This window comes from Larus michahellis, chromosome 1 (assembly GCF_964199755.1).
Source record: "Larus michahellis chromosome 1, bLarMic1.1, whole genome shotgun sequence".
NCBI lineage: Eukaryota > Metazoa > Chordata > Aves > Charadriiformes > Laridae > Larus > Larus michahellis.
The window spans coordinates 101,993,255-102,007,083 of record NC_133896.1 but is presented as its reverse complement, the minus strand read 5'-3'; the positions used below and the strand labels follow the sequence as shown (position 1 = coordinate 102,007,083).

General features: G+C 40.6%; 1 protein-coding gene across 50 annotated transcripts in view; it reads right to left on the bottom strand.

Annotated features, from left to right (window-relative positions):
• Positions 1-480: 480 nt before the first annotated feature.
• The window catches only part of BBX (BBX high mobility group box domain containing), a 148,912-nt gene continuing 135,563 nt past the window's right edge, over positions 481-13,829 (bottom strand). For all 50 annotated transcript variants that reach the window (XM_074596699.1, XM_074596923.1, XM_074596847.1 and 47 more), the window contains 3 exons: positions 7,152-7,349; positions 6,274-6,466; positions 481-3,474 (listed from right to left, as the gene is read on the bottom strand). In XM_074596699.1, coding sequence (XP_074452800.1) covers positions 3,387-3,474; positions 6,274-6,466; positions 7,152-7,349 — 479 coding nt within the window. In that variant the 3' untranslated portion in view covers positions 481-3,386. The remainder of the gene's footprint in view (positions 3,475-6,273; positions 6,467-7,151; positions 7,350-13,829) is intronic.

Here is a 13,829-nt window from a genome sequence, read left to right as displayed (position 1 = left end):
AGCATTCAGTCATATTAAATAAATATATTCTATTTCTGAAATCACAGCACATTCAAGGGGTAGTTACTGCCATAAGCAGAGCATTAAAGTAATCTCCATAGATGTTTTTAGAATCACAAAATCCTTTAAGATCATCGCGTTTTGACTGATTTGGTCTAATATCTGGAAAAAAACCTACTGTGGGGATAAGAATCTGCATCTCAAATGTTCTGCAGAACATTTTTCCCATATTTGTATACAGTACTAGAACAAGTAAGAAGACATTACAGTAATTTTCTCCCAGCTGCTTAGACCTGTAGCTTCGGCTACGACAATGTATTTAGTATACCTCAAAACTACGTATGAAATATCAAAGATCACTAAATAAATAAAAGCCAAGGAAAACTGGGACAGTACTGCATTTTACACTTGAGACAAGATTCCCCCCTCCCATGGATAACTCACAGAGGACGACTACGGTAAATGCTTTTCTTTTTTTTTAAAGAAAGATTTATACACAGGTTCAGATCCAGAAAATAAGGTGAAATGCATAAATATTGATAGCTTTAGCTAAGTTAAAATGGGTTCAGTAAAGTATGATACAACATATTCAGAATAAACAAAGCAGAAAAGCATCATATTTTGGTTTGCTTGAGATATACATAAGGTGCAACAATTTCTTCTCTAGAGGCATTTGTGGACAATGTGTTAACGGGTAACAGTGTTTGCTGGTATACTGAAGTACACACAATAGCAATAAGATCTTCCAAAATGAAAGCAGCTGAAATTAATAAAAATTAAAACAAAACAAACAAGGAAAAAACCCAACCCCAATACAGTAAGATATTGGTCTGAAATTTTTGTTGTGCTAACAGACTTTGTTACCTGAAAATACTGATACCCCTTCTAGTAGATTCAGGGAAAATTCTAGCTACTAAAATCAAGACATCACTCAGAGAACCAACAAAGGCAAATGCCTAGTGAACTATAAAGCTTTGCAGGATTTCTGCTACTCTCAGTGCCTAATCGCTTAAAAATTAAGCATATCTACAAAAAGGTTTATAAGTATCTGAAAACAGTCATATCCAGTAAACTGACCCAACCCTACCCCCTCTCTAAGGGAAAGTCAAGGAAAAGCAGATCAAGTAAGATATTAATTCATATAGAAAAAAGTAATTTTCTGTTTCTTTTAAAAAAGGTACCATTAATATACAGAAATATCTTCAGGAACAATATTGAAATTTAAATCGAGGAAGGATGGGGTGCTTTGACAAAAATATATCTACTCTAAAGGTTTCTAGAGAAATAAGTTAGTACCATTGTCAACGTGAACGGCCTGCACTGTAACATATTTGGATTTCAGCTAATTATAAAGTGGTCCAAAACACCAACAGCCACCTTGCTGTGACCCAACAGTTTTAAGTCTTTTAGGTTTTTTCTGTCTTGTTAAAATAACTTATAAAACTTTAATAAAATCTTATTAAAAATACTGCCACAGGCTGCAATGGCATTCCAGGGGCTCTTAGTCATATATTCACCTGAATTTTTAAAAAGCCTTTTCACTGACTCATTGGCTTGTAAATGTTGTTCTTTTGTTGCTGTTCCCTTCTTCCAACACATGCATCCTCGATGGTGCTGTTTCAGTGACACTTCCCCAGCTCCCTGCCTTTTGTCAGACCTTTAATCCTTCGTTACAACTCGCGTGGTATGTTGTATATTGTTTCCCGACACTGAACCAAAGACTTTCACTTAACTACAACAATGAAAGGCTAAACCTAGCAAGCATTAATAGAGTTACTGTCCATATGGCTATTACATCAAATTAGTTACAAAATAACCCCAAAACACATTATCAATTCAGTCAAGTATAAATAAGAATGCCTGATAGAATGATGTAAACTCGCATCATTTAAAGACTTAATTCAAAGAACTTCAAACTCAATCTAATACTATCAAAAGTTCAGCCGGTATGACGAAGACTAATAGAAAATTATTGCTGGAGTCCAATTTGGTAAATTGTTGTGCTACAATGCAAAAAGTAGGGAAACATCTTGTGCTATAGAAGAAGTACCCTGTTGAATTTGTAGCTTTAGATCAATTACTAGTGATCGTTTTGCATCTGTTGGTAGGAATCAATGCTTGGTTATACAATAGTGTAAGTCACGATAGCGAAGATGACAGGTCAAGTGATACACTTGGCCTGCTTTTGGGATGTATTTATGAGAGCAAAACACAAAAATTCAACATAAGCAAAGACAGAAACTGGCAGATGGATCTGTTTGGTAGTCTGAATTCAGTCAAACGTTACTCTTCGTTTGTAGTTTACCTGTGTACAACTTGCCACTTTACCAAAACAAACTGTAATTGGCCCTTTACGCAAACTCTGAAGCTGATCTGGACTGTGCATAGTAACTACAACAATGCCAGTGTCTGTAAAATGTAAAAGGTATGTGTATCGGTGTAAATGTATATTGAAAAGTCACGGTTTTAGGTTTTTCAGAACGGTGAAATAATACTAAGGTCACTTTTGAAAAACGCATTTGCAGTACTCTTTGTTTACAGGAAAGTTTCACCAAGTCGCTCAGATATCTATGCAAAAATAAAGGAACCCTCCAAGGCATGTCAATTATCTGCAGTATTTTCTTTTCCATACACCACTCCTTTTTCTAATGCACATCATCCTGGTTATTCAAAGCTAAATTAAAAAGAAACAAACCCAAACATAGCCTGTCAGAATTTTTGCCAGTAAACTCTACCACTCTGGTGGCAAATATAAAAGTGCAGAACATCTGGACCACATGGCTGCCCAAACACCGCTAACAATGGTACATCTGTCCAGGCTGCCTTGAGTTCTCTGGAACAGGTTTTAAATTCATTCTACAATATAAATGTAGGCATAACCTATTAATATAAACCATCTTAGAACTTAAATCTTCATGTACAAAAATGACTAAGAATATCTAATAATAACTAGTGCAGTGCGTCAGTGTTTCTGTTGTTGTTTTTTTTTTTCATTTTAATTTAGAATAACTAGGTATTATACGAAACTAGTTGCCGTACTCTCTGGTTGGTAAAAGAGATGCTGTGTGAGCTTACAGTAAAGGCAGCCTTTTTCACACCAACCACCTATTTACTGTTTAAAAGCCTTCAATAGAAAGCAAGCTCTGGGATCATACCATTTCTGTTCATTAATAGACAATTAATATCACCCTCCTACGTACTGGATCCGATTTGAGGACCTGGCCCAAGTTGCTAACGTCTGACTTCCAGTGAATTCTGGGCCACTCAGAGCAATAAACGCTTGCTTGCAGTCTATAGTTTCCATCATATGGACTGACTAGCTTCCCTTGGTAAAGACAAGGCTAGGATATTAGGTAAAGCACAATGTTTTACAATAAAGTGGAGCTTCACTGGTCAGCGCAGGAAATAAGCACTGGAGCCTGAGACATTTCATTTGGCTGTCCATCATGTGGGAGAGGTGTGGCCCTCTGACTTCTGCAAAAGAAGAAAAGAAAAGCCACCCATCATTATTCGGAGCTTGTATCAGACCGGAAAGGATGGGAAGCGGCATGTGATATGGTTTAACATCCGGCATTACAGCACCGTAACTCCCTGCTGCTACAGACACCCACATACTGCTGTTACACGCTCTTTTTAGAGGCATTCCTGCAACAGTATAACACGATATCCTGAGGACAACCTGCAATGCAACGCAAAGTCAGGCAAAACCATGACATGATGGTATTTGAAGACACTAAACAAAATGCATGCCCAAAGAGTAAGTTAAGAGCGCACAAGTGCTGTTACTCATTTTGTAAGAGAGTGGCTTCAGCCCTCAGAAGCACAGAGTAGAGCTCACGTGTGGCAAAAGAAGGTAAAGGCACAGAGGCATGTATCATATTAATGCAAGTCCGCAGCCAGCTTTTAAGCAATATGGAAATACACTCATCAGCAGAGTTACACATTGGGATTACTCCAAGTTTCATGACTTAACACTTCATCAGCCCAGCACAACATCTCTTTCATTACTACAGCTGTGTTAATTTACAAATGATCCCCTGGCACAGGGGATCATAAAAATAAACTGCGCCAGAATTATGTGCTGGAAATCAACATCAATCATTGTAGCAGATGGACTTGGGAGAGCTCCTTTGCAGCTTGCCTTTTAAAATACATACACAAAGCACGTCACCGCCTGTTATCTAATCTCGCAAGTCAGGTTCTATTTTTGTTACAGTATGTGTCATTTGCAGCAATGAAAATCTGGGCCCCACTTCTTATTTACACTTTTACCTCACTCCGGCACAGCTAAGACCCCAGCAGAAATGAAGGAACCAACGTGCTTTGCAGTACCGGAGTGCAACGAAGCGGCCTTGGCACAAAATGCAGCTCAGGCTCACAGTGCTTAACCGGGGCATGCACAAGGTAAATGAAGCTAAACAGAAGCCTTCACATGAAAACCACGCTGCCACTTCCAGACAAGCTGTAATTACAGTTAAAAAGGAGTTTGGCTTCCGTGGCCCAAGGCTCTGTGAAATTATTTCATAATTAAATTCAGACACTGAAGAAACACATCAAGCAAACCTCTAATGCTGTTCTTCTCATTTCTGGTTATTTGCAAATAAAGAAGTGAGTTGCAAAAGATAACAAGCGGAGTAGGAAAGAGATAAACATCTAGCCCATTAGATTTAAGTTTCTGTTTTGACTTCCATTTGCCAAGTCTGTGAAAGACATGGCAAAGTTTCTACTGAGAAAGAGTCCTCCCTCGTTGTCATTTCACCCTGCAGTGATTACAATCTGGAGTTTGCAACAGTTGCTGGACATTTGCTGGTTTGGTGTTTTCAGACCTCATGGAAGGTGCTGCATTGCTCTAGCTGCATGATGAGATGACAAAAGGTGGGAGTAAGAAAGAGAGACCCAAACAGAAGGCTATGTAAAATATTAGCCCACTTCAACAGGGACAAGAGGAGGACAAGAACTCTCAGAGAAACAAAGAGGGAAAAACCACAGTGAAGCGAATCCCATTGCTCTTGTGCAATTCTGGTCAGCCTTAATGGAAATCAATGAAACCACAAGGGTGTGAGCGAGAGCAGAGCTTAGCACAGCACTTCCCCAAGTCTCACTTTGTGGCTTCTGACAACAGAAGATGACAGAAACGAGTTCAGACTTTTGCTGTCTTGATAGCAGACACCTGTTCTGCAATGCTGGGAGGAAAGGACAGGCTGACTGCAGCGTGAAAACACCTCTCACCGAGAACAATGTTGCTAAAGCAAGACATCAGCTTCTGCAGAGAAGAGCTAACAGACTGGGTTTGGCTGACTTTGTTTCTTGTAGGACACCTGAGCTTCTAAATAGCCTTTCAATATTTGATGCACAGCCTGAACACACAGGACTGGGCTGGCTGATAGGGGCCACAAGATCAACAGTAAACTGAGGCTGTGAATGGTTTCATCGACCACTGCCTTGTGGAGTTTCTTAGGCAGACAGCAATTTGTCAAACGCAGCGGCTGGGATGGTTTCAAACTGTCCCAGCACTTCCTCACTGACTTTCCACTACAGGAAAGGACAGGGCTTCATCTCCAATAAGCTGCAGCACCAAAGAACAACACTGGATAATTAAGAGCCAAGGAGGACTTGCTGTCCTTAGTTTCCTCCCATCACAAGTCCAGCATGCAGGATCTGACCATGCTGAACTGATCCAACAGCCCTAAGTAACCTGCACATACACCACCTCATCTGTGTGGATGGTCTACTCAGTAACAGGGAGGACCAACCCAAACTAACATGGCCTTCCATCACCCAGAGTTTTTCTGCCCATGCCATTCTGCAGATGCTTTGCCTCCTACACGGCAAAGCACAAGAGTAAAAATAACAAGTTAGTTTCCTTCAGCCATGTTCAGCATAAAAACAGCTGAAGTTTTATGAAATTCTCTCGACAGTCTTAGGCCAGTGAAAAATACAAATCAGGAGGCAATAGCTATTATCTGACAAATGGCATCTGATAATTAGAAACCTTCAACCATTAGGATCTCAAGGAGCATATAAGTCTGGTTTTATAAAAAAATCGGTAGGTAAGCTTACCAGGGAGGATCACTTTACTAACAAAATAGATTACATAGCCATTTAGGTGAAGACTTAACACTACTAAGCAAGTGGTGTAAACCAGACATTCATAGAAAGCTGTGGAAGAGAAAACACAAGCCAAATTAAACAGTCTGCAATTCACACGCTTTCTGAGCGATCTGGCAGCCACATACTATTCACATAGACAATAAGGGGAAAAGAAAACCATACCTGTGTACATTTTCCATAGCTGCTACCTCTGCCAGAGCAGCTAAGCTAAAAAATGCAGACACCGCTGGCATATCTGATGTAATACTATGATTTTCTTCTGTCTCTGCATTTCTGGAGCATTCACTGTTGCAATCTGTTTCTGCGCTTGGCGTTTTTTGAAGAGTACTTTGTGGCAGCTCTTTTGGCTTCTCCTCTGCAATAAGAAAAAGTTAAGCTTGCAAATCTAGACCTTAAATTCACAGCAGCCCATCAATATACTGACTAGTCTGGTGTTAACAGAATCTTTACCTTTAGGACTTTGATTTTGCAAGTGTAATGCGATTCATGCTGCAACCTCTTCTGACCCAAGCTACTGTCAGAAGGACAGTACTAAGGTTTACGAAGCAGTTTACTGATTTTGCATTCAACAGAGCTTGATGTTTTAGGTCAAGCAAGAGGGCTTTTGTGTGTGTTTTAGATACAGAAGCCCAGAAAGCTTATCTTAACTGCAGAGGACTCCTGTGAGGATTGTGGCATTGACTGTCATATTATGGAATTCATTTTTACATCCTTTAACTACGCACGGTGTAATTTCTTTATGGGACTGGAAACAAATTATGAAAGGTAACCGCTTTCCATTTCTCTCTGTATCACCGCCCAGTTTTTGAGACAGAAATATCCAGTGAAGGAAGACATATTTGGGCATTCAAACAAAAGAAGTTGGCCATTATGGACTTACTGATTTCCCAATTGATTGATACCTGTATTTTAAAGAATGATCTTTCTAAGCAGGTATGAAACCAAGCTAACTGAAACATAGTTCCCTGATAGGTTGCTTGTAGTCCCCAACCTCCTCCAACCATTCAGTTTTAACAGAAGTTAAACTCTGATTTCCTTACCCAGTGTCCCTCCTGCTGGTGACACTCGACCATCTGCTGTTCGGACAAGATGAGTGATCTTAGTTTTCCTTGCTTTCCTTTTCTGGCTGCCAACTAAAGGCTCATGCATCATTACCGGCTCCGGAGTGTTTAGGGCAGATATAGAAAATTTATTCTTCCAGGCAGAGTCACTGGAATTTCTGTCTTCTGAGAATATGGCTGAAAGAGGATAAAAATGCAGTTTTACACGTGGAATAATTCAGCTACTAGCTATGCTCGTTTACCATTTTGCACCAATCTGCATAAAGCGTTCCCTCACAGGTGCTCAGAGCATAACCCATGGCAAGGTATGATCTGAATGCTGCAGATGGTTGCAGGGAAATAGTAGCAACAGCTCTTAAAGATGTCCTGGAAGGTTCAAGTTTCTACTATTTGCAAAAAAACCTGTGAGATGGGTAGTCGTACTTCAGTGGGAGCAGGGTATCAAACGGTCTATATAAAACACTCTGCAACAGAAGATGCCAGCAAGTAGCTAAGAGACAAAATGTATTTGAAGGAACAATAATGGTCCTCATGTAAGATTAATTTAGCTCACAGACAGACTCACAAGCAGAATTCAGGAATTCCTGCCTAACTCCCAGTCTTCCCTCTATAGTCACTCTACGTCATCCCCTCTAAGCAGAGGGAAATACTGCCTTTTATAAAACAACAAACCTTAAAGAACACCCTAAAGGCAACAAGTGCAAAAGCAGAGCTGGACCACAGCTGAAGACAAGAACGCTAAAAAAAGAAAGCAAGCACAGGATAAAATACCATGACGGAAATAATGCCTACATAAAGTCAGAGAGTGAGAAAGGAACAGTTTGAACGTTTCTCAACAGCACCAGTGTTAGCATTTCAAAGCAGCCTTCTGCCCTGAAATGAAACATGACCATGAACTTCCACTTGACTAAAGTCACTTTAACCTTGTTGATGAAGAAACTGGTCAGGCAGCTATCACAAAATGTATTTAAGCTTCCAAAGTCTGAGATCAGTGCATAGTCGTCAATCGTTTGTAATTTCCATTGATTTAATAAGCCATGCTGCTCATAGTCCATAAATTCAATCTGTGACATCTTTTTTTCCTCCTATGACAGAAGTATTATGAGGCCTACCCCATTTGTGATCACTGTAAGCTAGGGTTAGAAGGAGACTACAGGTAGCAAAGGGAATGCCCAAGTCATTTCTTACAGATGCTTGTCTAATCTGCTTTGAAAGTGGGAGCACTCATGGGCATCCGCACCAAGTCCTTGGGGTGTTTTTTCCCAGGGCGCTGCCATCCTGAATGATTACACATTTTTTCCTAATGTTTGCACCTCATCTTCCCTGCTGCATTTTCAACTTGTTATCTTCTTTACTACACCTCAGGTTATACCGCATCTCTTTGCGCCAGTCCTTTATATAATTCACAGCTGTTACTGTGCCTACAGTTAGCTTTCTCTTCCCCGCAATTTCTTTCAATCTTCCTTGCCGTTTTAAAGATATGTTTAAGATCCATTTGTTCACTTTCTGAGTGGTCAGACCAGCAAAAATTATACGCACAACAACTCAAGCTGGAGCGCAAACAACTGCTCTTTCAGAAGGGCTCAGCACTGAACAAGACCAGCCTCCTGCACCAAGACTGGCTGTGTCGTGCAGGAGCACCCCCAACCCCACAAACCATGCACAATAAGCCCAACAGTCTGCATGGACTTTGCCCTCTTTCATTGTGTATTTACTGTAAATACATGAGTGTATTTACTGTTTGTTTATTGTTTGTTTTGTAGATTTAATGATCTTCCAATTCAAAGATATGGCTAATACAACCTCTATCTTTTGCTAGCTTCTTCAACTGTTAACTGTGTGAGGATGTGGACTGAGTGAAGAGAATAGCTGTAACACATTGTATCTTGTTAGCGGCTGCCCTTCACTCTTTTAAGTGGGAAAGGATCTTTTAAGTTTTATGGCACAAGAATACAATCAGATCTAGTACAAATGTGTAAAAACATTTGGAAATGTTCCAAACCTTAATTTGTTTATGTTCTTAATTCAGCTTCATATCTCCTCTTGTAAAACATTTCTGAACTTGTGCATGCCCTTTATTTTGAAAAAAAGCCCACAGCTTCAAATAGCTTTTCTCAGTGTTTAGCTATAGCTGCTAACCTTTCTAGAGCAGAGCTATGCTGTAAAACTTATTTTTTTGTAAAGAGAGCAAGAGAAATCACAAGAGAAGATCTTCCCCATAACAGTCCAATTAAGTAGAAGCGCCAATGACTGCAAATGTGACTTTCAAGTAACTCAACTGGGCTAATAGTGAGATGTTCAGATAAGCTTACTGCACTGACTGAGACCAAAATCTTAATTGGAATGTGTAATTAAATGGGCAGCTTTCTCTCTGAATTTCTTATTAAGGAAATTCATAAGCACTGATTATGTATTAATGTAATGGTTTGGTTGTAGTCCAACACTATTTGTTAATTCCGATTTGGGGATTTGCTCTAATTAGATAGTACTTTGACAGTGCTGTTTAATTCTAGTTGATTGAGTTTATAACTGCTTTAATCTTAGTAATACAAGTCACCTTTTTTTTTCTTTTACATTTATTAAGACATGATTTCCAACAATAAACAACATATGATATACAGAAACCTGATTCGATATATTTTTAATTAGATGTGTTGTACAGTACAAGCCATGCCAGGTGACTAGAAATTAACACAATTGGCCAATACAGGAGACAGTTGCCTTTTACACCTGTTTTCTTTCTCATACTGTGTATGTCAAAAAGCTCAAGAAATTAAAGATAAGAAAAAAAAACTTGAAAGGTAAAACAAAAAGAGCTGATAGTTATTAAATACATAAGGATGAGTATATGACGTTGGCATTTTTGACTAAGAAATAGCAGAAGGTGGCTGACAAACTCAGGACACAGGAAGCATATTCCCTCTCCATGTTTTAAGGTTTTTCAATCCTTGAAATGAGACTTGAGAGTCCTCTACTTTTTTTTCCCTCCTCTAGCTCTGAAGTAAGCTCTTTATCACTTCATCATAACATTGCTGCCATACAGTTTTGAAGAAGGAAGGACTAAAGGTAAACAATGAGCAAGTGTGTGTGTGTGTGTTGAAGGGAAGAGCTTATTCTTTCTTCTCTAGCAGTCTTAGTTGACACTGGGCTAAGAAATCAGTTCACTGAATTCTTTACAGATTATTATTCAAGCAGACATAAAACCTAACTTGGAGGAAATCACACAAAGGCTTCACTCAAGTCCCTTTGCACTGAACTTCAGAGGAGAGAGTCGTCCATGCTTCTACAACCTTATAGCTAAGCTAGGTGCTAACAGGGGTCCTCCTGCACCTCCTTCAAGAGGAATAGCACCCCATTGCTTCACCTGACAAAGGTATATCCATAGGGATGCTCCAAACCAGGACTTGATTTTGCTGTGCAGAAAGGACAGGGCTAAAGAAGTTAAATCCCCCGTGGTTTTATTTATTCATTTCTTTAATCCATTTCATACCCCTTCTGTTTCCACACAGTCCTGTGTTCAAGAGCTGCCCCACGTAGAGCTCTGCTAATTTTCAGGAAAATGCTGTCTAGAAATGAAATGAAGTTCTGCAGCTACTATGCAGTCCTGCTAACAGGTATTTACATGGTTAGCTTTCTGTATGACAGTAGCACATGCAAAACTACAGGGCTATTTTTGCAAGCAAAGTTGAGCACATGATATGAAGATGTGAGCCTTTTGGCATGCTTACACCACAGTGACAAAAACAACTGAGAGAAAAACATCTAGAGCTCTATGCCAGATGGTTTCCTGAGGTAGATTTGTTAAAAGTTAGCATGGACACTTTACCCTATTCTGCAGGCATGCAGAGTACACGTAGTCTTATTTCCCCCCATCTTTGCAAACAAGAAAAATGAAGTCCTTTGGACTGACTCAGCACACCACAGAAAAGGACAAGCTTTTCAGACCAAACCCCAGCAAGACACAGACAGACTTAAAAGAATTTCTTCAGTGGTGCCTATCTGTTACAAGAGAGTGCTGCAGAAGTTTAACCCCATTTAGTGGAGAACAAATGCTCTGTGGGTCTAAGCCCAGTGGTATCAAGAAGAAAAGATGGGCTGTAATGCTTTGATGGTATTTATGAAGTTAAAAAGGGGAAGCTTAGAAAGGCGGAGAAAAGCCTCAAGTCACCAGTGCCCGGGGAAACACTTAACCGAAGAGCAGAAGCCAAGCACGCTCTGATTACCCTGGTGGAAATTCCAGCTCTTCTGACAACGGGATGCTGCTGCACGCTGCTTGTGGGGTCAGGTGGCACACGGAGCTGCAGCAAGGGCTGGGGACTAACCAGCAGAGGGACACCAGCTGACAAAGCAGCAGATGGTCAAGCCAAGTGTATGGAACAGCTGCCTGGATGGGGAGCTCTGCTGCATGAGCCTATGCTGACCCAGTCCTCCTCCAGGCTAGATGGTCGCCAAAGGCACAGTGGCACAGAGCTGCTGGCTCCCTCTGGGCTGCAGGGCCCACACAACAGGGCTTTCTCAGCAGAAAGAAAAAAAAAAAAAGTCATTCTGCTGATTTTCTGCACTTTCTGTTCTGTCTCAAATATATGTGCTAAGGCTGTGCAGACTGATGTGCGTGTGGGAGAGTTGATGGAGAACCAGTAGCAGGCAGTTAGCTCTACCAGCCGCAGGAGATGGGGCTCCTTCACACATCTGCTTGTGCTGAGACTGGTGTGTAAGTTCATCTCCTCAAGAGCCCTCAAGACAGCTCACTAAACGTACCTGCAAGGAGTCAAGAGTTGTGACTTACCCCTTGTTATTTAAAGTATTGCCTCCCACCAGAAAGCCATGACAGTATGTCAGAAAATAAGCATCTCAGCTGAGTGGTGTTCAACCTCCCCAAACAGGGATAGGTCCAGCTGTGCTTCTGTCAGCCCTCCCAAGGAAGTGACGTATGTCTTAACATAGTCAGCTGCATCACTGTGCACTTTGTGCTAGGGGAAGCAGGGGTTGTGACACATCCACTGGTATTTTACTGGGCTGTATCTGTCTCTCTCAACACCTGCAAACTCATAATACGGTGATTTGCACTGGTGATGCTGTGTACGATATGGTCAGGTGGAGTCAAAATTCACTCAGATACTCAAACCAGAGACAGACATAGACAACGTGATTCAACACATCAAAATTTGCTTTTACTGCACTTACTTTTCTTCATTCAAAACACAGATGCACACAGGCACACCCACTTTTCAAGATGACAACATATGAATCCAGCACGACCTCTGCTGACAGCAACCCTTCCAAGTGTCTCCTCTCCAGATATAAGAATATTCAAACTCCTTCCTCCAGCAAAATTAACTCCATAAAAACCAAACCCACACATGACAGACTTGTGACTCGCCCCAAGTATAGACTAACGACAAAAAGGAGTTGAAATTTTCATTTAGTGTTTGATTCACTAAATCCTTGTATATCTGAACTGAAATGAAGACGCAGGGATTCCCAGCTCGAATGCTTAAGAGCATGGGACAGTGGAGTCAAAGAATTTAGGGCCCTACTGTCTGGGAACTCATGAAAGCACATGATGACGAGGCTGTACACCAAGTGCCAAGGCCATGCTCATGCTGCACTTTGCTGATGAACACTTTGCTTTCTGTGTCCCTACATGGTACACTTACGAGGAGGCAAGACCCCAGATTTTTTCCCCTTTTTAACTCAGAGAAAATGCGGTTCCCCACCAATATACATATCCACTGTCTTTCCTTTGATGATTTCCATGTAGGCTGTGTAAGGCTGGGAAGTTCCTCATGTCTTTGCTTCAGTCTTGGGAGGAACTCAGCAAACTGGCCCTACTCCAGCAAATGCACAGACACATCTTTAATGTTTAGACGTGATGACATTATTCACATGCTTAACTTCCAAGGACATGCCTCTGTGTTGTGCTGGAACAAAGCCAGGGTACTCAACACTTGCCAGGCTTGAATCTTTGATCATAGTGCATACTTCACTTTATATCAAAACAGGCTGGTTTCTTTTAATCAAATGGAGGCTTTGACATTTTGTTTAGCCACATTTATATTTGCAGATTTAAAGATATTTATATTTTTTAGTCTATCATGTATTAAACACTTTCTGGTTCTTTTCCCACAGGAGAATTTACACACACTTTTTTCTTACTAATTTGTCTACGTGCTCTATTAATAATTCAGGAACAAAAATCTGAATAGCACCCAATAAAGGCTATGTTAATGTATGACGCTTTTTTCACACCAGCACGGAAGCAAGATAGTTACTTCTCATAAGCGACTCCTACAACATGTTTGTTGTACAAATACAATGAAACAGAGCAAGTGATTTCAAAATATTTGCACCAGTCAATGCAGCAGAGCTGGCAGAGCCTATGTGGGAAAACAGTGCACGTGCACCACAGAGGACAGAAAACATAGCATCGGGGAAGGAGAGGAAATGGCATGGCCAAGCCTTAGGGAAAGATATTAAGCATAAATGAAGCTGGGGGAACTGGAGATGAGGATAGTAATTTTATTATTTTAGATAGATATGGATGGGCAACAAAAATGGAAGAAATTCATGGAGCTACCTAAGTAAGCAGAACCAGAGAGGCTCCTCCATACCACAAGTACGATGTGGGAGAGAACTCCACCGTGGAAGGGCTAAGGA